This window comes from Apostichopus japonicus, chromosome 10, assembly GCF_037975245.1.
Source record: "Apostichopus japonicus isolate 1M-3 chromosome 10, ASM3797524v1, whole genome shotgun sequence".
NCBI lineage: Eukaryota > Metazoa > Echinodermata > Holothuroidea > Aspidochirotida > Stichopodidae > Apostichopus > Apostichopus japonicus.
The window spans coordinates 4,655,590-4,679,028 of NC_092570.1; the positions used below are offsets into that span (position 1 = coordinate 4,655,590).

Sequence of the window (23,439 nt, forward strand, 5' to 3'; positions counted from 1 at the left end):
ACAGCAGACATTTGACTTCAGTGAATGAGAATACTTTTGTGAATCAGAACATGGAGGAATAAATTTTTCAATCACTTTTTCAATAACTTCCTAATTAGTTTAGGCCAATTACTGACAACCTTTACTGAAATCTAATTAAATCCACCAATTTGGAATTTCAGATCTCAAGTTTGAATCTCTTTATAGTAAAAAAAATTTAAAATTCTCTGCTTTTTTTGGCAAACAAATAATAGTAGTAAGGAAGAGAAAAAGAAATTATATCTTCTTAACAGTAATTGAATTTTTTTTTTTTTACATAAATCATGAAGTATTTTCAGATTATAACTTTTTGCAAGGGAGTACTTAGTTTTGTTTGGCACACTTATTATCATTGTTTAGCAGGAATCACTTATTGGAAGGGGGGAGGCGATGGGAGGGGGGAACCTAAATTTATCATTATTTACCAAATTTGAAATGGGTCGCCATGTTGTTGTATGATCACAGCTTCCCGCTTTTCTAAAGATTATGAAACACTTGTCGTCAAGGTTACCTTTGATGAAGTAGATTTATATTATAGTAAGGCTCTTTCATATATTAATAAACCTGTACTGTGTATAGAAAAATTAAGAAAAGTTGATGATACCTTACCATTCAGTTTCATGAAATGTACAGCATTTTGTATTCTTGTGAGATGACTATTCTTGAGATTGATTTTTTTCCCCCCTCTTCTCTCTGTTTTTTTGTTTTTCATTTCATTTAAAGAGATCTGTTTTTAAAAAAAGTTTACATTATCAGTGAACAATAATATACAAGGTGCAATACAAGATGGAATGTGCCTAAACAAATATGTCTGCCTCATTTTTTTTGGTTGTCATCCAAGAAATAGTGTAGAATGAGAATATTAGATGTGTTGGGATGCTGAAGACAGTTATGTGCAGTGCCCTCTGAGTGAGCAATATATTGCAAATTAGTTGACCTCAGCTGACCTCCCCATATTCACACCCTTCCTCAATTAAGACATAAAGAAGCAGCTTACTTGGAAATGGGTATAGAAAAGCTTGAATGGCCATCTTTAACAATAGAAATTCAAGGGCTAAGTGAAATCTCCATGACCTTTCCCCGTCCCTTCCACTCCCACCACAATTTAGAAAAACCCATCTTCATCAAATTGTCTCAGAAAACTACCAACTATAAAATAGAATTATATAAATTCGAGAAAATAAAAAATATTAATGCAACACAACATTTAGTTTAGAACTGTAATATAATAGACCAGTTATATGCTCAATGAGTAAGTACATAATATGAACAAAAGTACAAGGTGATAAATAAGTGAGAACCCTCAAGGTGACAACTTTAGGCAGTTGATAAAAAAATTTCACTTTCAAAACGAAGATTAAAACAAAAACCCTAGGAAAATAATGTGACAGTTGGACAAAAGCATTGTTAGGACACCGATGCATGAAGGGACATCACTAGAATTCTCTGTAGCATTTGTTGTATTAGAACTAATACTCATATTACAATGCTCCATGTTTAAAAGTCTGGCAATTCCTAGTTTTGAAAGATATCGACCTATTCTCTTTTGGAATACATGTTGTTAATTTCATTAGTAACTTATGACAATTTTATATCCTACCTTTGCTTCTTATTAAATTAAGTTAAAAACCCACTCAGATATACTACCATACAAAGTGTTAATAATTCATTAAAGAATAGTAGGAAAAACAATAGTAAAATGAATATTCATAACGTTGAAGGTGATGAATGATCCACATCAGTTTTGAACAACAAGGTTAGTTCTGAATGAATCCTGTTAATAAGAAGTCGACATATCAAAAGGAAGCTTGCATAATATGCTAATGAATCAAGATAAATGAAAAAAAAATTGGCAAGGTGCACCACAAGGTGTTTTTTGTCCAAGGGCCTATCAACTGGACGGAGTTTGGGGGTAGTTTGCCATTAATCCCAAGACATCTACTTATCAATGTAACCTTTCTGACGTAAAAGCACAACGTCACACACACACAAAACCGAACCTAATACAGGACATCAATAAATCACATAAGCATTAGAGAAACAATAATAACTTCAATCACCATAGATACAAGTACCATAGAGACAATGAATAAACATCAACTAATTTACATATTTCATAAAATGCTATAGCCTTTACAATAAAAGTGCATAACAATGCATCAACCAGTTTGCAATATATAACTACTATAACACCTCTTAGTGGTTAAAAAAAAAATGACATATTTTTTAACAAGTCAAAGAAAAACAACTAATCTCAAACAGCTTGTTTTTTTTCTAAGTAAATATTAGAATTTTTTTCCTTGACAAATCTCTCGAAACTTAAAAGCTTATTAATGGGAAATAGTTGCTATCTGTATAAACTCTGTCGAATACATGTAAGAAAAATTGATCAGAGATGTTTGGCTCCTTACAAGCAACTTATTTCTTGACTTTACCCGTTTCCAACTATTTATACATGTATTTAATCAAATTTTACTTTCTTTATGAAAATATTACACATGGGAATTTAACCAGTAGTTTCATGGAACCACAAGGTTTCTTCCAAAATATAATCCAATTTACAATGAAATGCAATACCTTTATAAGTGTTCAACTGTAAATTTCCAGTTTAAAAAATCAATTGTTTTGCTGTTGAATCAGCCTATATTTGGGATCTCTTCTAGAAAGCAACTGGGCACCTCTAGAGAAGATCCTGCTATGATGAAAAGACATCAGCTTTAAACATTTATATGGGCACAGTCAGATCAGCTCTTAAAGTGAATGTATTAATTACAAATTTCCAATATAGTGGAATAGTAGAGTAGGTTTTTATTTGATCTATTGTAATCAAAGGTTGATCAAGTTTTTTTGCTATTTAGTAATTTCTGTAACAATTAAATCAAATGTGAAATGCTCCTTCATTTTAAACAGTATTGCCTTCATGAAACATAGCTGAAATATGTTTGAAAAACAGGTCCTACCAATTGGAAAGTGGAACATAATATTCCTCTTAAAGTAAAAAAACACCCATCATCTTGATAAACATTTGTTAACACCCAATTACTGTTTCCAAACCAGCCGTGCCAAATTCAAAAAACAAGAAACCATTTCTTTCAGCACTAGTTATAATGGAACAATGAAGATCTTTTCTATTGCAAATATTGGTATTTTCCATCAACAAAAATCTGAAAATTATACATATAATCCAACCCAAGTTATACCAATACTTTGCTTACAAACTGTAAGCATTTATGGTTTCAAAGTACTATTTTGAAAGGAACCTTTTGTTAAAAGTGATGAAGACTACCTAAAGGTGAAGAAACAGATCATATCACACAGGGTGAGAAGATTGGTGCTAATTCTTAGAGTGGTTCATTGTTGATAGCAGGAAATGCTATTAAAATAAACAAAACAAAATCTAACAAACACAATTCTAAGTGCAAAAAGCTTGCTCTACCACTTACGCATCAGGAGAACTTAATGTTTATTTGAGAATTATCTTTGGTATAATTATAATTACAATCATCACAACAGATTCTCAAATGATCTTTCTGTTACCATGGCAATCATATTTAAGCAATCTAAGCACCAATTTCCATTTTTATATACAATTATTGTCAAAATTACTGGCTATGTTCAAACTTTAATACTTTATCAAGTTTGGATAATAATTATTTTTTTCTTGAAACATTTTTACGACTTTCAAACAGTGTCTTGTTGAGTTAATTGTTTAAATATCCATATCAACAAGTAAAGCACAAAAATTGTTATTTAATAGATTACATTGGAACAGAGTAAATAGGTTACTAAAGATGATGAAATATTATTTGAAAATAATCAAAAGCTTCCTCAATCTACAGAAGCTAAGGCAATGTAGAAGCGTATCAAAGGAGGGGCCCTGTAATCTTGGGAATTTTTCCCTCAACAGGTTAGGCTGACCAGCCTACCATGGATAAACTTTAACAGTGACACATAATATTCTTTGCTTAGCTAGAATTACAGAAAATTCTGAAAGATTGGTTTTACAAGTATAGGCTTGATAGGCTTCTTGATAGAGCACATAAACAGTATTACTCATTGAAAACTGTAATAGCTCATCCATATGGTAAGAAAAGAAATTCCATCAAGTTCTTTTCCCTTGTCACTACATATTTTCATACCCAAAGTGTCTGTGTTAATTTATCAATGATCCTCACTATGACAGTAAAACGTGCCAATTTGCAGAGATGCAAGCAAAAGAGTTTGAACAAGTGGAGCGTAGGCTAAAATGTGTCTAAAAAGATGACAAGGATGCATAAAGAGAGGCATATCAAAAACAATCTGGAAGACTAGCAGAGCAGCTATTTCAATAAATGCATATTTGGTCAGGTACCTACAATTCTGTACACAGTCATTCCACATTTGATTTCAGGATAAGTTATGAATATAACCAAACCATGTTAGGAAGTGGTTGGGAGAACCACTTTATACTTATTACAACCAAAATCTACCAATAAATTTTAAGGTTGGATTACAAAACTATCTACCAGCCTACACCCTCCTCATCTCTCACCCAACCCCCAATTACACGTCACCCTCCTACATCACTCAACTTGACTTCTGACCCCTCTTACACCCCACCCTCCTATATCAAGTGTGAATCATCAATTATGGGAAAATATGTATAAAAAGAAAAGACTTCTTGAGTAGTGTGTTTGTTTTTGTTGCACGTAAGATGACCTTCAGATGACCAAAGATTACATTCAGAGTCGCCCACTTTTCAGAAATCACTCAAATCGAGGTCATCGTCGTCATCAAAATCAGTGACGGATACCGTGGAGGTCTTGTTTGTTCCTTTAGTGCTCCCATGAGCAGAATTAGCTGTTAATGAAAAGAAAGTTGAAAATGTATGGGTTGATGCCACTGTCATAAATTGATATATTATCAATCATAAATATTCACTGATTGATATTTAAATTTCGGTTATTATTCAAATTTTTTAAACTTTCCCTCAGATATCGGTGATCCGATCTAGGAGGAAAACACTCATTATTAAACGGTTAATAAATCTGTTCACACTTTGTTCTCAATTGGTTAGGCTGACCAGCCTACCGTGAGAAAAACATTAACTGTGTGTCGGATCCAAACAGGTTAGGTCGAACAGCCTACAATGATATAAACAATAAAAGCCACATATATTTTTCTTGAGCTTAGGCAGAAAGACAGCAGGCTCTCAAAGACTGTATTTCACAATTTTAAGGCTTGATAGCCCATTTGGCAGAGCACAGAATATGTGCTCTAAGAGGCTTCCAAGCCGCACTCACATATCATAAATGTTCCTATTTATCTTGGGTATAAAAATTTAAGAAGAAACACTAACTACGAGTTGAAGAAAGTTCTGACCTTTATTTGATGACGTTCCCCAGACACTTGTTCCGTAAGTATTGCTTGCATCAGAGTTAGGCTGACCTGGGTGCGGTCGACTGGAAAGGAAATGGTTTCACCAAAAACGGTTCATCAAAATTGGTTTGTGATCATAAATTTATCAAAACTTTTGATGAAATTAATATGAATTTAAATTTGTTAAAATAGCTTGATGCCTTGCACAAGTTCCACTAAATGTAAAAGTACAAAATTAGCATAGAAATATAAGCAATTATTTTCACCTATATCATCTGAAATGTTTTTCTGTAGTAAAAAGAAAACAATTTCATCCATTATACATTTTAAGAACAGATTGAAAAAAAAAACTTGATAAAAAGAATAAATAATAAAATAAAACTGTTAGCAAACTTATCCACTAGAGAGCCAGTGTAAGAGAATTTGTAAAAGTAAGTTGTCCTGAAAAAAAAACTAGATACAATTTTTTTATTTTTAAATAATGATTTGTTTTTTTATAAAACTCTTCAGTTGAGATTAGAACAAAGAGGAATACCACAGGTAAGAACCAAGACAGCAAAATAGACATACAGAAAGTTAAAACAGACAATTACAGATACAGCCAAATCACAGTTCAGTTCAGCTTGAAGTTAGAGTAATATCACATCATACAGGAGGAGTCAAGGACTCAATTTAAGTACTTCAGAAACAGTCAAAGCAGTATGTAAGTAACTTCACCCTTTTCTTTCTCTCTTAATTTCTTAATCACTGCTTCGACGATATTTACAAGTATTTGTTCTCTTCACTAAAGTTTTTATCTTTTCACTTCACAATTGGTTCTGGCCACCACTTCTGATATTTAGTTTTATATTTTATTTAAAAAAATATATATTTATGCTCTTTAGTGACGGCCTAGCTTTTCCCTACATTCAAATTTAAAAACAAAGAAATTGTACAAGAAATAGAATTACTTTGATCCCGCAGGTTGACTCCTGGTCTGTTGCTTGGGCGGAGACGAGATGCTTCCATCCAGAGATGAGATCGCTAAACTATCATCGGATTCTTCTCCAGCATCAGGAATCGTCTGGATGGGAAAAATGAAATTAGTTTATTGGGATGAAAATTATTACCATTCACAGCAAGAAAAGGGACAAAATTTTGTAACCATAAATTAAAAAAACTTAAGTGGTCTGATAACTTTATATTCATATAAATATTTGGCAATGTCACTCTCTAGAAAATCTGATATTCCAGTCATTCCATTTAATTATTCAACAATGGTGGTTTTCTGCAAATTCAAGAGACCAAACACTCAGCGATAATTAAAACAGGAATTTTGCTGGGTGTCGGAGGGGTTTCTGAGTGTGTATTCTGACCTAACTGATAACATCATAAGATCACAGGCAAAAGTGAAGATTTTATTACAATTCCAGGAATATCTTATGTCGACCTACTCTGTACTTGGCTTCTCTTTAACAAGTACAACACAAGAAACACTATGGGTTTGTATGAAAAATAAAAAAATAAAAAGGAATATCCTATGAATCATTTGCAGAATGTATCGCAAAGTGGAGCTTTCACCGCCACCAGTCGGATGGCCAGAGATGAGCGGGATGTGATACACAACCTGGCAGAGGGAAGATCTTTTAAGATAGCAATCTGTTAGATATAAGATTCAACATTACAGCTTCCTAAGCAAGTAGAATGAGGACAGAACACTCTATTTGTTCCCCCTCCCTCCCCCCACCCCTCTCCATCCCTCCTCCTTTTCCCCATTCCCACAACATCAACTCTGCCAATTTTATTTTATCTTAATATTAACAAACTATTTCTTGATGAAACTCACAGGTATCCTTGGAGACGGAGAGGCAGTCCTAGGGTCTGGGCTACGAGCACCATTTCTTCCGGTTCCACTGAGATCTATCCCACCCACAGGCTTCTTTGTAGAATGTCTGCCTTGGAGCTGAGCTTCAATACTCTTTGACAACTCTGATACCATGGGACCCTTTTGAATGCAAGGTAAAACGCGTCATCAAAACAAAACAAATTATGATGCGTAAGGGCATGTCAGATATTGTTGCTATGGCAACTGTCGTAAATTTGTTTTTCAAATAAACTCGTTTATACCGTTACCATAAATTATTCATTACAGATAAAGCAAGTGATCCTTCAATTGGAGTGAAGGAATTTTCTATTTAACTATAAATCAAGTTTGATCCGTCTTAAATCCACTGCAGTGTAATTGTTGTTTTGATTTACAACGTAAGACCAAAAGTTAATCACACGTTCTGTTTTTAACATATAAGGAAGCCAAAATTCTGCTTGCAGAGCAAGTGTAAGAGTTATTGTTACAAAGTAAGGAGGGAGAAAGGAGTCCTTGTCGCTTAATCTGCAAATATACTGGATTGATGTCACTTGAAAAGATAAGCAGGAAGTGAGAGTGAAAGGTTCATCACCTTTGGAGTGCTGGAAGATGGCCGTCCTCCTCCTCGTTGCATCTTGCCAGCAGAGACCTCATCAAGGGCGCTGATGTCTTCCGAGTCCCAGTCGCTGTCTTCTACATCATCGCCCTGCATAATGAAGTAGAAAAATGGGGCAACAGAGAGGGGTAAGTGGTGGTGACAACAATGTGGATAATGAGCCAAAAAATGACTATGATAGACATACTGACCTCAAAAAACCACTCTGAAAATGGAAATAATGTTAAAATGGACACTACAAAATGTCATTATTACAAACACTTCCACAATTGAGCAATTAGATACAATCATTTGCATAATTTGGCAAATTGGATAGCAAAACTATCTGGCTGTTACAACATTTCTTTCAAATCTTATACCTTTGCTTTAGACACAATGAAACATTGCATCTGGAAGGTCTCGCAGATTTTAGCTACTGTCGGCTAAAAATATGATGGATTCCTCATCCAGGAGAAGCCCCTATGGTGTACTCATCTGAAATGTCCTTCCAAATGGTAAGAAATCCAAAAACAAGATAATGAAACTGTACATAAGCTAACCATCCAACCTGAAGTGCAAGTTACTATCAGCCAATCAGCTTTCACCGTTTGTACATGTGGTTAGTTACCATCCTTACATACCTGCCAACCAGGCTGGTATTTCCAGCGTACAAACTATACAGAGATGCTTCAATCTTTAAAGCAGTGATACCAACCTGTGCTTTTCCATTTGGGACGGGGTCAGCTCGTGGGATCGTGACGGGAGCTGCCTGGCGTTGCTGTGGGTGTGGCTTGGCTACAGGTCTATCGGTGACCTCCGATTCTTCTTCGTCTTCCAGCGACAAATCTTCATCTTCGTCTTCCTCATCATCGTCACTTTCATCATCGCTTAGATCATCTTCAAACGAACTGACAGAAGAAAGGCAAACCAAGAACTTTTTTCTTAAATTGAAAGATAAAGTGGTTGATGATGGCATTCCGTTTGCGACTCTGTACTTCAACCACTTCAAGACTGAAACCAGATGGGATACGGAATGGTTTTCCAAACAGTTAGAACACAACATGAGTGTATAGGGAGCAGAGAAATTAAACACTTTGGTCATAGCAAGTCTACATAGATTTGGACCAAAATAGTTCACTTTCTGATATTTGCAGATTTACAAGATACAAAACTGGTCAGCTCTGCACATACAACTATAGAAAACGATCAAAACTGCTTCTCTCCTTGTATATTACAATTTTGCCTCTGGGAACCTATTGAATACACCTAAACACACTCACACAGACATGCATGCACATACACAAACCTAAACACAAAGTAAAAACGAAGATACTTACACCCTTGGTACAGAAACTCTAGCTTGAGATTGGTTCTTTGGGGTGGACGTTGATGGCTGTGACCTTTGACCCGGTGTCCTCACTTCAGTACCTGGCCTCCTTCCACTCCCACTTGAGGCTGACCTGACTACAGAAGGGGAACCCCTCCCCTGATCCCTGGGGGCCACTGGGGGAGGTGTCTTTCTCCTGGCACTCGAGCCAGGTAGTGAGTTTGACCTTTTTGCAGGTCTTTTAGGTTGTTCCTTAGGTTTAGCAAGAATGGACCTTGGCAAAGTCTGGGACCTCGGAAAGGTCCCTGATGATGACTGGTTGGCAGGTTTGGAGTACTGTAAGCTGGCAGTACCTAGGAGATGAAAAGAAGACATTTAGGAGAGACTTTAAGGAGCTGGTTGTATTCCAGTACTGAAATTAAAGGACTGACCAGTGTTATGATCGAGTGCATAAAGGCAGTGGTATTAGAAGTAATGACCCCTAGCATCTCGGAGGTTGTGGATTCAAGCCTTAGCTGGCTAGAGTATGGTGGGCTTTCATCCAGGAGAAATCCACGAGTTTGTCATCAGAAATGGTCTACCAAAATGGTAACAAAATCCAAAATGAGCTTAAAATTGCAAATTGGATAGCATAGCCACCAGACATAATGTGTCAGTTGCAACATGCAATATGTGGCTGATTAGGGTCGTTAAATAACTGCATTCAAGCCGACATTTATGAACATTATTCTTATAACAACACTGGTGCCACCCCGCCCTCACACACACCTCTTAGAATATTGTTCACTCATGTCACTATTGCACTGCACATGCAAAATAACACAGTACTTCTCACTCTAAGTAGTCAAATGTTTGTGAGAATTAACATAATGACTTTGATGACAGTAAAGTTCTGCCCAAGACTTAATATGTAAAATAAGACAACGATAGAGGTCTGAAAAAGTGTTGAAGATTAAAGCAGTGATTGATGATGACGACGACGAAAATCACGACCATAACCATCACCACAACTACACCACCACCACCACCATCACCATCATCACCACCACCACCATACCCACCACCACCACCATCATTATCATCACCATCATCATCATCATCATCATCATCACCACCACCATCACACCACAACCTCCTTCACCACCATCATCATCACCATTATCATCATCACCATCATCATCACCATCACTATCATCATCACCACCACCATCAACCACCACCATCAGCACCACCATCACCACCACCATCACCATCATCATGATCCCTTGCTACTCTTTTTTTCATCCTCACCTGATCTGACTTGACCTTTCTGGCCTCTCCCATCGCCTTTCTTCCTCCCTCTGGCTTGCTGTTCGATATCTTTGCGCAGCTGTTCTCTTATGTCGTATAATTTGGTGTGTTTCTTAGCGAGAGACTGTCGGTCCTGCTTCATCTGCCTCGTCTTTGTTTCTAGAGCCTGGTTTGAGATTCCCTGTACTCCCTGTCAGGAAGAAGATAAAGGAACAATTCAAAGTATAAATCAAGAGAGGTAAACCATTAAAATAAACATCTCCATAGTTAAACAGCACCACACTGAAACAAAGACGTAAAGGAACTGTGCCAAGTCTACAAAGCACGATGAAAAAGGATAAGGTGAACTGAGGGAAAAAAAGGTAACTTTGCAAAAAGGTTGACAAGAAGTCAGTCCAATAATGAAAGAGATTATATGAGTATAAGCATCCTCTAGATCTGAAATGTGGTAGATAGTGATTCATCTACAGTCACCTAAATGGCATGGCGATACCTTTCCAGTAGTGTCCTATTAATTCTACTAATCCTACTAACACACCCATCAGGCCGCCTTCTCCAGCTTGGCTCACCTTCACCCACCTCGTATCTCTACACATGTTTCTGAATTGATAGATTGATTGATAGACTGAATTAAAATGAAATGAAATTGAATTATTCTCTGTTATTTTCATCTGTCATATCACCTTCACATTCTATCACTTATCATTACCCAACCCTGATGCCTATTGTTCAGTTATAACAATGGCTACATAGTCTACATACTTCTTCACACACACCCCTGAGGTACCCCAGATTATCTCCATGACCTGATGCTTCTTACCTGAGGTATTCCTTTTTGTTCTAATCTCAACTGAAGAGTTTTATCAATCTGTCTCCTCATGGCCTCTACCATCTTCTTTTTAGTTAGCTCCTCTGAATTAAAAATAAAAGTATCTGATAAAAATGTTGTTGTTGTTATTTTTGTGGTTAAATAGGTGGTTCATTGCTAGAAGCCACACGAAATGAAAGCTGACTTAATTCACACTACATGTTGGATTGAAAGTTTGGATCACTCTGAACATAACAGGATATCCTCAATCCAAGATATTTACACATTGTTAAGAAAGTTATAATATAATGTTAACCTTGCACAGAAAAGTTTGTGTTTGTATACTCCAATATGCAGATGAGGCAAGGGCGTAGGCCACCCCCCCCACAGTCACAAGGCCCCAAAGTCACAGGGCCTCTGTGAACACTTCTAGGCAAAACCTACATTTGGGTTGTGCCTGAAAATCCTAAGAGGGGATGGGGGGGGGGGTTTCCAGAGGCTGTTAATCTGACACTGCTGTCAGTTCTGGTTGAATACTATCATTCCTGCTCTTATTTTGCAGATTGCACCTCTAGTTACCTTATCTTTCATTAACAGGTCAGTTATGCTGAGGAATAAGGTACAAGTGGAAGAAAAATGCAAGCTTTAAACCGAAGGATAGTCAAATCCCTAGAAATTATCACAATGCTCAAAAGTTCCTTGATGATGACAAAAATAGTTTTACCAGATTCAACCAATTCTTCTTCGGATTCTTCCGAAGTTTCAGGAGTCGGGGATCGGATGCGGGGTGGAGTTGGTGATGGAGGAGGTTTAGCCTCTTCCGTTTTCTGCTTCTGGAAAAGATTTGGACACCAAATGAACTCCCCTTTAAATTAAGCTTATGAGGAGGAAAACGATGCAAGATTAGATGACACAATATGCAACTGTTCTTGACAAGAATACTGATTAGTATGAGACAGGGAAAAAGAAAAAAGTGCCAATGGCAACATATATTTGAGAAGCAAATTTTGTGGTCCCTGTTGGAAATCTCTAAAAGGAAAATGCTTTGATATGTATATCGCAAAATATCTCCATTAGGAACCACTTCTCTGACAAGATGTCCTTACAAAGCAGAGCGATAGAGACACTCTTAAACATTGAACGCATACGCTACAGAATAATTTGCTTTGGCAGGGTTGCTGACTAATTGCTAATCTTGTTAAGCCTAGGCATCAATACCCTACATAGCTTGTGTTAGGCTACAAAGTTAACAATTCTAAAGGTTATTGCAAAGAACAAGATCTAAACATTTCCTCTTTTACAATGCAACGAATAGTGTCTCTTTATGGTAATAAATTCATCAGCAAGTCAACTTTCATGCCATTTTGAAGCAGTTCTTTCACAAAAATTTGAGCAAGATTTTGATAACTCACTGTTTGTTTCAGTTGCTTAACTTCATGCAACTCCCTCTCTCTTTCTTTCAGCTTTGCTTCATACTCCTTTGATTTCTGCAAACAAGAATGCTTAATGTCACAAAATAGAATGTCTGCCTACATCAGTTACTAACAAAGAAAACTTTAACAATGCTCTCATTGTTCATAGAATGTTCTAGGACTCACTGAAGGTAGCAAAATGGTAGGTAGCAATTTAGGTAGCAACTTCACTGTAGGTAGCAAAAATAATAGGTAGCAATGTAGGTAGCAAAGTAGGTAGCAACTTCACTGTAGGTAGCAAATATATATTTCAAAGGTAACAAATAGATTTTGGAAATACAGACATTCACTACGTATGAAATTTAGTAACCACAGCTGTTTTTTTAATTGGTCAAGTATTTGCTTTAAACGCACAGCTACCAATAAGACATTAATTTTTAATAATTCTTAATTAAAGCAGGATCAGTTCTCAAAACTCTTCAAAACATTTCTTCCGCAAAAAGAGTGTTACTTGGTATCAAGGGAGTCTTCAAACTTGTTAACAAACTCAAAGCCTCAACAACAATTGAAATTTTAACAAACAGACCCCAATAAAATTCAAAATATTGTCAAAACATTAAATCTTGAGAAACTGAACTAGAAATAAAATAATGTTGATTATCACAATCTGCACAATAAGTGACATTTTATGTTTAAGATGAAAATTCATGCAATAATACCTTTACTTTAGCCTTGCAACTTCATAAATTGTAACCCATTGTAAGAAACTATATCAGTTATTTCATGATACATAAAACAAGCAAATATGTATAAATAAATGCATAAACTGCTATAGCTTTCCAGACATCAGTAAATAGCCCTTCAGAGTTTAATCCCTGACAGATGCAAGCATTTCGTTTCCACATGTCATGATAGTTATTTCAATACAAGTTTTTTGTCAGAAATCTGGCTTACCTTTAAGACATTCTGGATCTCTTTACGATGTCTTCTCTCAATTTCTGACCCGCCTTTTTTCTCTTCCTTCAAAGTGGTTGCCATGTTTTCCAACAAAGCCCTGAGTTCTTTGGTATCCTTGCTGCATCTCTTCTTCTGATCTTTCATCTTAGCCTCCCATCTTTTCTCCAGCTCGTTTCTCTCATCCTCTAAAGAGGCTCTCGCCTCTTGAAGCTGTCCAAAGAGAAAATGAGATGATGATCGCATTGTGAAAGGAAGACACTAGACACATTATACCATACAGTTAATAATGTAAATTTTATATTGACTGTCAACAAAGAAACAGAAAAGTGACGCCTTTTGAATTGAGATAAGTACACTACTACCACAAATTTTGAAGTGAACCTGAAAAAAGGGAAACATTTTGAAGAATTTATCAAGAGATACACGGCCATCATGTAGTACATGAATATAGATAATAAAAACTATTGAGACCCACAGGCATGCCCACATTAATGCGTGTGTGTACATGTGTGTGTGGGTGTGTGTATGTTTGTGTGTATGTATATATGTACGCGTGTATCTATGTATGTACATGTATGCATGTTCACGTATGTACAATCAGCAGAATGTTCCATATTATGAGCCTACTGAAGTGTTAAAATGTCCGCAGCAAGGGTGGGCACAAAGCTGCACTTGCAAGCCACTATAACATTCACAACCCATTTGCAGGCTGCAACACTTCAAGACAATAACAGAAAAATGACAATATATGGGAACTGAAAGATTGGAAAGTTTAACATGGCCAATGTCCATCCATTATGTTGAAATATCTTATCACAGTTAGGCTCGCCCTTTATGCACACTCCCTTCATTGTTTCATTTGATTTATGGTGTTGGTGTTTATGAATTACATGAATGGATTTGATTTATGAATTTTATGAAATTTGTGATTCATGCATGTCAACAAAAATATTATAGGATTCCACAGGCTGCATATTAATAGAGTTAAAAAAACCATTTATGCTGCTGGCAGAAAATTTTTTTTGCATTCAGCTCACTGGCCAAGTTTTGCCCACTTGTGGCTCACAGCAAGCTAAACAAACTTGATAACATTTATGGTGTTTGCCGTCCACATGAACATCCTTTTTTTCTCAACTGAGATCCATAATATCTTAAAGGGAGCATTTTGAGTATTACTTTGATAAGTGGGCATTGATCTTTGCAAAAGACTATATTTTGAAGACACCATCCAGTCATTAAACTAATGGTGGGTGACCTCTGACCTTACCTTCTCTTCATATTCTTCTTTCATTTGCTTCATCTCCGAGTGCTGTTTCTTTATTAATTTCCTCTGCTCTGCGATTTCATCTTCATCTACCAGAGTACCAAGATTTGACCTTTTGCCTAAAATTTGTAATCAAAGACAGTAAATTCATGCAATTTAATTTTGCATGAACAGAAAGTCGATTTTAGATTATTTGCGAACACTTTGAAGGAAAACAAAGATGTTATCTTCAAGTCATTCTCGCTAATCACAGTGTTAAAAAATTATATCCCATTATTTGGAGAGTTTTAATGAGACCTTTTGTCTTTACAGTCCAGTTGGAGTCACTACCCGTGATATATCTTTCTCTCACTGGACTCTCATTGAGTCTACCCACTATATTATCTCTATGGTGGATATCTGTCTCTAACTAGACTCTCATTGAGTCTAGCCACTGTATTATCTTTATGATGGATATCTGACTCTTGAATGTCATTGAGTCTATCACCGTATTATCTCTATTGTGGATATCTGACTCTAACTGGACTATCATTGAGCCTAGCCACTGTTTTACCTCTATGGTGGAAAAAATTCACAAACTTTCCTTTTTCACGTCACTGTTGAAATTACTTACAGCATTGTAATGTGTACAAACTACCCAACCTCTCAGTTGGATGTCTTCAGCAGAAAGTTTTAACTCCTGAGTAAATAGAAGGGATTGTTTTTTTTTTCACAGTCCCCCCCCCCAAATTGTTCTATTAAGGATCTTTGGATGGCCACATGTGTCTGTCGTCCTAAACTTCATTTTTTGTTAGCCTAAATGATTAGAATAATTCAGCTCCATGGGGTTACTTACCTAACTTTGACTGTAGGTCTTCAAGAGCAGCCTGAGAGACAGAGTGGTTATCATGCATTTCTTTCATCTCTTTTAAAAACATTGACTGCATTTTCTCCATCTCAGCCTGTTGATGAAAGAAGTCATTTAGCATATTTAACAAGAAAACAAAGCATGGCAAGATTTTCACAATATTTTACAATAGTCATTTTTTATAGCCATTATAGGTAAAAGAGTTATCCATGCAACAGCAGGGTTAGTCACGAGGAATAAAGAAAATGTCAACCCTGTGTAACAGGATCAACCCTTTCCCCTTTTTCCTTAACACTACTAGTAATATGTTATTTGATTTTATAATGAAAATTAACATTCTGACACAATTAACAAACAAAAATGTAGTGCAACAAACAAATAAACTGAAATGATCATGAAATGAATAATAATGCACCTCAACATCCATAGTGAATATTTCAGTAATTCATGATTTTACAAGTTTCCATGACAACATAAAAATAGGACAAGAATGTAATGAACCATTACACCTCAACATTCATAGTGAATATTTTAGTTATCCATGACTTTACATGTCTCCATGACAACACATGAATGGGACAAGAATCTACTGAACCATAACAAAATTGATCTTACCCCAATACTACTCAACTAATGTAATGATTGAATCAAGTAGACTTCACCTGAAATTTATCAGTGTAGTGTGACTAGGACACAACCAAAGCATGTACTGGTATCACAAGGCCACAAGTTCCATGTACAATTACAGTTGAAACATGCAAGAATGTTTAACCAGTTTAAAACTGCAAAGGTTGACTATGCAACGACACAAACTGTTAGAGTCTTATAATTTGTGGCTTTTTTTTTTAATTTGCTAACCTTGTGGTTCTCACTTTGCTCTTTTTTCCACTTAACAAATTCACTCCTCATCGCTTCTTCTTGAGCAGTCAGTTCTGCCTTTTCCTGTTTAGAGAATAATTAATGACGCAAAACGATAAGAAACAAACTTTTATTACACGAAAATGCACCCACATACTTGAAACCTCTTACATACTGATGGCAAAATGTGCTATGCTGATCATAAACTTACCAGGTACAGACATTTCCAATACATCTTAATTTATGATAACTTTACATAAAATGCCTTCTGGCTAGAGCAGAACTAAATTTGTGTAATTTGATTATCTTCAAAAGTGTAAAAAAAAAAAAAGGTTCACATTCCTGAGCAAAGTACTTGCTAGTGATGTCAGCATATTCAAATGTGATAATTATACATACTACCTTTAAGCATATGATGGCATAAAAAAAAATAACTTTCTGTGATAGCAAACCACATTTAAACTCTACATTTCTTTTCCAATATGTGCTATGAATGAAGGTAAGGGGAGGGGGAGGGGGAGGGGGAGGGGGAGGGGAGTGAAAGGGGGGAGTTGGAGGGAAGAAGGAGATATTTAAAGAATGGTTTTGAGTTTCTACCTCTTGCTCTTGTTTCTGCCTTTCCAATTGTTCTTTTAATCTGCCTCTCTCTTCTACCAGCTGTGACTGAGTCACCTTCAACCTGTCTTTCAATTCCTCCATCTCGTGCTCCAACTTCTCCCGCATCTCGTCCATCTTCTTCATCTCGGTCTGAGATTCATGAGGGTGGGCACCCTGCGAGACATACTCTGGGTGTTTTCGAAGGAGATGGGACTGCAGGAAGGCAGCCTGCGTGAACGCTTTGGGACAGTATGCACACTAGGAAGAGAATGAATGATACAGACAAGTTAGAACATGTTACATACAGAAATACTTACAAGGCAGGACCTGGTCTTGAAGGTTTGTTGCCATCTGCATTTTTCATTCGTAAAAGTTGTCAAAATGTGGGGAAATATAATCCCCATCATGATTGTCTGACAGTTAATTGCACAATAGTTAAATCAAAAATATATAATTTAAACCGTTGGGTAAATTATTCTTGTGGTAATGTTTAGAACCGGAATGTATGATGCCGCTTTAATTCGCAACAATACAAGTAAACGTTCACACCTGTCATTCTGATTCCTTGTAAGACAAATCACTCATACTGAATAAAGAAACCATAAAATTATGATACTGTAAATATTAACCACAAGTGGCTATGCATCAAATCTAATAACATACAGGTGGGTGAAGCTCTCATATATTTTCTCATCACCACCTTCAAAACCATTTTGAATATTGGTGGATGGAATAGTAACATTTGAGAAAACATTTCCAAGGATAAGATGCTAAACAATTTAAGCTGTCATTCCAAGCTTACTTTCAGATATGCTCATCAATGTTACTTGTAAGCTTACTGATACTTGGCAAACCTTTTCATTTATGTATGGAAGGACAATGTGAGTATGTATGAGTCACGTGAGTAGTGAATCATTTCATGTCCATTGCAATGTTGAATGTTGAATTGTTCAGAGGCTACTCTAATGAATGGTACTGTACATTTACAGAATGTTTCCTGCAATAGCTCTGTCCATTACTGTTTGTATAAATTAACATATTATGCCATAATAAAAGCATATAACAATGCACTCTAGTTGCTTAACATAATCAACATTCACTGTTTGCATAAGTTTTCAAGTTGTTAATTACTAAGAAGAAAATGTGACCAGACTACCAGATGTTTATATTTGAATGGATTCAGCAATAACTAACTAACCTTGGTGAAAACAATCTAGGAACCTTAATTGATCAATTACAGTCCTACATCAAATAGAATCCATGAAGGTGAGTATCAGTATAGGTAACTCTGTTAGAATCCATGACGGTGAGTATCAGTATAGGTAACTCTGTTAGCATCCATGAGAGCGAGTATTAGTATAGGCAACTCTGTTAGAATCCATGAGGGTGAGTATCAGTATAGGTAACTCTGTTAGAATCCATGAGGGTGAGTATCAGTATAGGTAACTCTGTTAGAATCCATGAGAGTGAGTATTAGTATAGGTAACTATGTTAGAATCCATGACGGTGAGTATCAGTATAGGTAAATCTGTTAGCATCCTTGACAGTGAGTATCAGTTTAGGTAACTCTGTTAGGATCCATGAGGGTGAGTATCAGTATAGGTAACTCTGTTAGCATCCATGAGGGTGAGTATCAGTATAGGTAACTCTGTTAGAATCCATGAGGGTGAGTATCAGTATAGGTAACTCTGTTAAAATCCATGAGGGTGAGTATCAGTATAGGTAACTCTGTTAAAATCCATGAGGGTGAGTATCAGTATAGGTAACTCTGTTAGAATCCATGAGAATGAGTATCAGTATAGGTAACTCCGTTAGAATCCATGAGGATGAGTATCAGTATAGGTAACTCTGTTAGAATCCATGAGAGTGAGTATCAGTATAGGTAACTCTGTTAGAATCCATGAGGGTGAGTATCAGTATAGGTAACTCTGTTAAAATCCATGAGGGTGAGTATCAGTATAGGTAACTCTGTTAGAATCCATGAGGGTGAGTATTAGTATAAGTAACACCATTAAAATCCATGAGGGTGAGTATCAGTATAGGTAACTCTGTTAAAATCCATTAGGGTGAGTATCAGTATAAGCAACTCTGTTAGAACCCATTGAGGGTGAGTATCAGTATAGGTAACTCTGTTAAAATCCATGAGGGTGAGTATAAGTATAGGTAACTCTGTTAGAATCCATGAGGGTGAGAATCAGTATAGATAACAACTCTGTTAAAATCCACGAGGGTGAGTACCAGTATAGGTAACTCTGTTAGAATCCATCAGTGTGAGTAACAGTATAGGTAACAACTCTGTTTGAATCCATTAGGGTGAGTATCAGTATAGGTAACTCTGTTAGAATCTATTAGGGTGGGTATCAGTATAGGTAACTCTGTTAGAATCCATAAGGGTGAGTATCAGTATAGGTAACACTTTAAGAATATGAGTATGGACTCAATACAAGTCTGTTGGCACAAAATAGCACCAGCTTCTCTGAAGGGATGCAGCACCTCTATTGAGACTAATGTAACCTACATATACTAACAATGTAAAAATAACAATGCATTTTGTGTTTAAATCAATTAGCATGGTGGAAAATGGCACCTGGCATAGAGAATCAGCCTATTTATTGCTCACCTGATGATAATTATTAACGCCTGACTGTATCAGATTCTGCTGAGCCTTCAGGAGTTTCTTCCGTTTATGACTCTCTTGTTTGACTTTGTAGAGCTGTTCAGTTATGACCTCAACTTCCTTTCTTCTCTCCTCCTCTCGCTGATGAAAAGTGGATGCCTCCTCCTTGAGGGATTGAACGGTTTCCGTAAAATAATCTTGTGTGTGCTGTAAAAAGGAATGTTAAGAACAGCTGAGGAATGATAGCTCAATAAACTGGAATACATTGATTTGAAAGAGGGGGGGGGGGGGGAGGGAGAACTAACATAAAGACCATGAATTATTATACTAACGAACATGACAACCAATTGTAACCATGACATCCACTGGGAGGGAACTGCCCCCTTCACTATTGTGAAATTTTCTTTAAACTAACGTTAGCTCCAAAAATCATTTTGATTATAACAGGGTGCATAGTGGAAAATTATTAAAGCACACTCCACATGCATCCTGCCAACCCACATCCTACCACACAACCCTAACCCCTCCCCACCCCAATTTTGAGAAATCCTGGATCCAGCAACTGTCCATTAAGATGTCCTTGGACAGACTGGTCATGAACTGTACAACTATATGATCTTGTTGTGATTACAAATGAAAATGGTACCTGGAAACTATGTACAGAGACCGACAATAGAAATTTGTAATGAATAACACATATCGCTAACATCACCATCAATTTTCAGCTGCATGTTCATTCAATGTAATTACTTATGTTCACATAAAGATCAATCGAATTAGATCGATTAATCAATCATCAAAATTCTGCTCATAGAAAGAGTTGATCCTCACATTAAATTGAGAAAAATCTGCTTGTCCTTCAACTTAAATGTATGACACATATTAGGTGTTCTTGTGTACTTCATCTCCCTAAAATTTCTCTCCTCCTCTTTCCTCTACTCCTCTCCCCCTCCCTCCTCCCTCCCTCCTCTCCCCCCCCCCACCAAGCAGAAGATGAAAAGATATGTATGACCCCATGCAGCTGTCACCTTGAACATGAAGAAAAGGATCTTAAACGGCTTCATATCATCTTAAGCATCTAAAGCACCACCCAGCTCATATACATTTCTCATTGGGCATTTTCCAAGAGGAAGAGCCCTCCGTAGCCCAAAAAACATCAAGCACTATCTAACTGACCTCCACAGAAACTAAAAGTCACTTTCAGATTAGAAAAGACCCTGTGAAAGCTTACCACAAGGTATTGTATGATTAACTGTGACATCTTAAATACTTTCAGGAAGTTCTGGTCCACAATCCTGGTATCTACTTCTTCTTCAATGTCACAGTACGCTATACTGGATATGTTCTCTCTCAGTACTTCAACATCGAGGGTTCTTGTGAGATGGTCAATATTCACTGAAGCTATGAGAGATAGAAGGGATAAAAATTGACTAAAATTCTCAGATTTTTAAAACTCCCAAGTCCTAAAAGCTTAAGGCTACAAAAGGTTAGCTTTCCCTCTAATGAGGTTCAAAATTTCAGAAATTTGGTAATTAATTTAATTAAAGCATTACTTATATCTGTAACAAAAGTGTCTGAAACATTTGATGTTGAAATGTAAGAAGTGACATAAAAGGATATCAAACATTTGTCACTACAGCCCTTATAAAATGGAGTGGGTAATTCCCTTAATGGATGAAACTGTGGGAATGGTTGTTACTCTGTGTAGATAATACTCGGCGTAGAAGATACACAATCTAAACTCAGTCATATCCCTGTCTGATAACATTTACTTACCAATTTTTCTCCAATCAATTCTCTCTTTTCTCCTATTTAAGACAAATCCTGTATTTCCCCCTTGTCTGGGGACATGGCTGCCATACCCATTGGGTACACCACCATTAGCAACGCCATGGCTGTCATAGCCCGCACGGGGACTGGAAGCATAACCATTCATTTTAATCAAGACAAAATTAGTAAGCCATATTGCTGTAATGGAAAAGAAAAAAGAATTTTAATGTATCAATGTGAATCCATGCTACATAGTTAAACAGAACTTTCACATAAATAATAAAGAACTTTGAAGGAAATTAAAACTACAGATCATAGCTTGAAACTCGAGTCTGCATGTCATCTTCCATATCACTGATTGCTTCATATTTACAACATCATGAAAACATGAGTCCACACTAGGCAATGTTATTTTCTTTCTTAACTTATCCAGATCGAAGTAGTGCTAAACATTCACCACCAATGACCTAACATCGTGGCAAAGAGGAAGCTCACTTCTTGGGTTTTTACCTTTTTATATGTCTTCAGCATAAGAAACTTATCATATAGAAAAGATTCAAATCTGCAGAAGGATGCCACCTTGAGGCAGACCAAAAGCCTGATATTTGATCAGAAATATATGCGACATGGCTCCTAAAAGTCTAAGAAAAACCTGAATTCCGTACAATCAGGAGCACAGATTGGTACAATTATAGAATACAGGGCCATTCATTAACTCTTCCCAGCATCCGGATGCGCGGATGCGCGGTGTGTCTGTACATGTCCGTACACGTATGACGCCCTCTAAAATTCTATCACGTATTTCATTTTGACTCCGCATCCGCGCATCCACCCCGGGAGTACTAGGAATGGACTTAAATAATTTTCGAAAGTTTCCCCATATACCATCATGTATTTCATTTTGACTCCCTCTAATTTCCATCACGTATTTCATTTTGACTCCGCATCCGCGCATCCGCGCATCCACCCCGGGAGTACTAGGAATGGACTTATATAATTTTCGAAAAAGTTTCGACATATACCATCACGTATTTCCAATACTGAAAGTCCCGTATGTACGAAGATATTCCACATCAATAGTGTGTCGTTCTTAAAAGGCATCCGTACATGTGTGACGCCCTCTAAAATTCCACCACAGAAGTACTAGCAAAGGACTTAGGAAATTTTTGACTCCACATCCACGCATCCGCGCATCCACTCAAAAAGAAAGAACTGGGACTTTGACATATTTTACTCACATACGTACTGGGGTGAGACTGAGCATCCGCGCATCCGGATGCTCAGATAGTATCATCGAGTGGCCCTGTATTCTATAATTACTCCCACAGATTTGCATCCAACGTTTTCGCATAACTAATACCTATGTAAAGCTCCAATACACAATGAGCCGTATGACCGTTGGTGATATAATTTGAGGAAATTCATAGAGTTTATCGATAAGTGGCCATCAAAAACGCATGTGATCATCGAATTATTTCAAAATATTCTTACCTATAATAACCTTTCACAGAATGGTGTGTAGTACTTCATTTTCTTGGTGTAACTAACGACGCCGTACAGTTGAACTTCGATCTCTTGGTTGGAATTTTAGTGATAAATATTTTTGTTAGGTGACTATTTTGCAATCCCATTTTCTGCTATGTGCTTGGCTCGTCATCGGCCAGTGGTTTCTCTCCAAGTGTACATTTCACACTCACGTAAGTATACTGCCGCGTTCACACTATCTATCTGATACGATAACTTTTCGTTTTGGTGAATTTTGTCGGCTTTCCCAATGCCGCATAGGAACTTGCAAGGACATCGTCCCTAGTTGCGGAAAGTTCGCAAGATTTCTTTCCTCGGAGAGTTTTGGAATGTATGGGATCGGATCGTCAGAGT

The 23,439-nt window shown here is 36.7% G+C and overlaps 1 protein-coding gene across 1 annotated transcript; it reads right to left on the reverse strand.

The window, feature by feature from the left end:
• Nucleotides 1-700: 700 nt before the first annotated feature.
• Nucleotides 701-23,183, reverse strand: LOC139975434 (uncharacterized). The gene is made up of 20 exons (XM_071983423.1): nucleotides 23,053-23,183; nucleotides 21,568-21,759; nucleotides 21,023-21,192; nucleotides 19,795-19,998; nucleotides 17,175-17,432; nucleotides 16,578-16,661; nucleotides 15,708-15,813; nucleotides 14,876-14,991; nucleotides 13,606-13,818; nucleotides 12,652-12,726; nucleotides 11,964-12,072; nucleotides 11,252-11,343; nucleotides 10,432-10,621; nucleotides 9,152-9,494; nucleotides 8,530-8,722; nucleotides 7,812-7,925; nucleotides 7,202-7,360; nucleotides 6,327-6,439; nucleotides 5,380-5,459; nucleotides 701-4,857 (listed from the first exon to the last, which is right to left on the reverse strand). Exons 2-20 carry the CDS (start codon nucleotides 21,725-21,727, stop codon nucleotides 4,757-4,759), a joined length of 2,880 nt encoding a protein of 959 aa, XP_071839524.1. The 5' UTR covers nucleotides 21,728-21,759; nucleotides 23,053-23,183; the 3' UTR covers nucleotides 701-4,756.
• Between the last annotated feature and the right edge of the window lie 256 nt (nucleotides 23,184-23,439).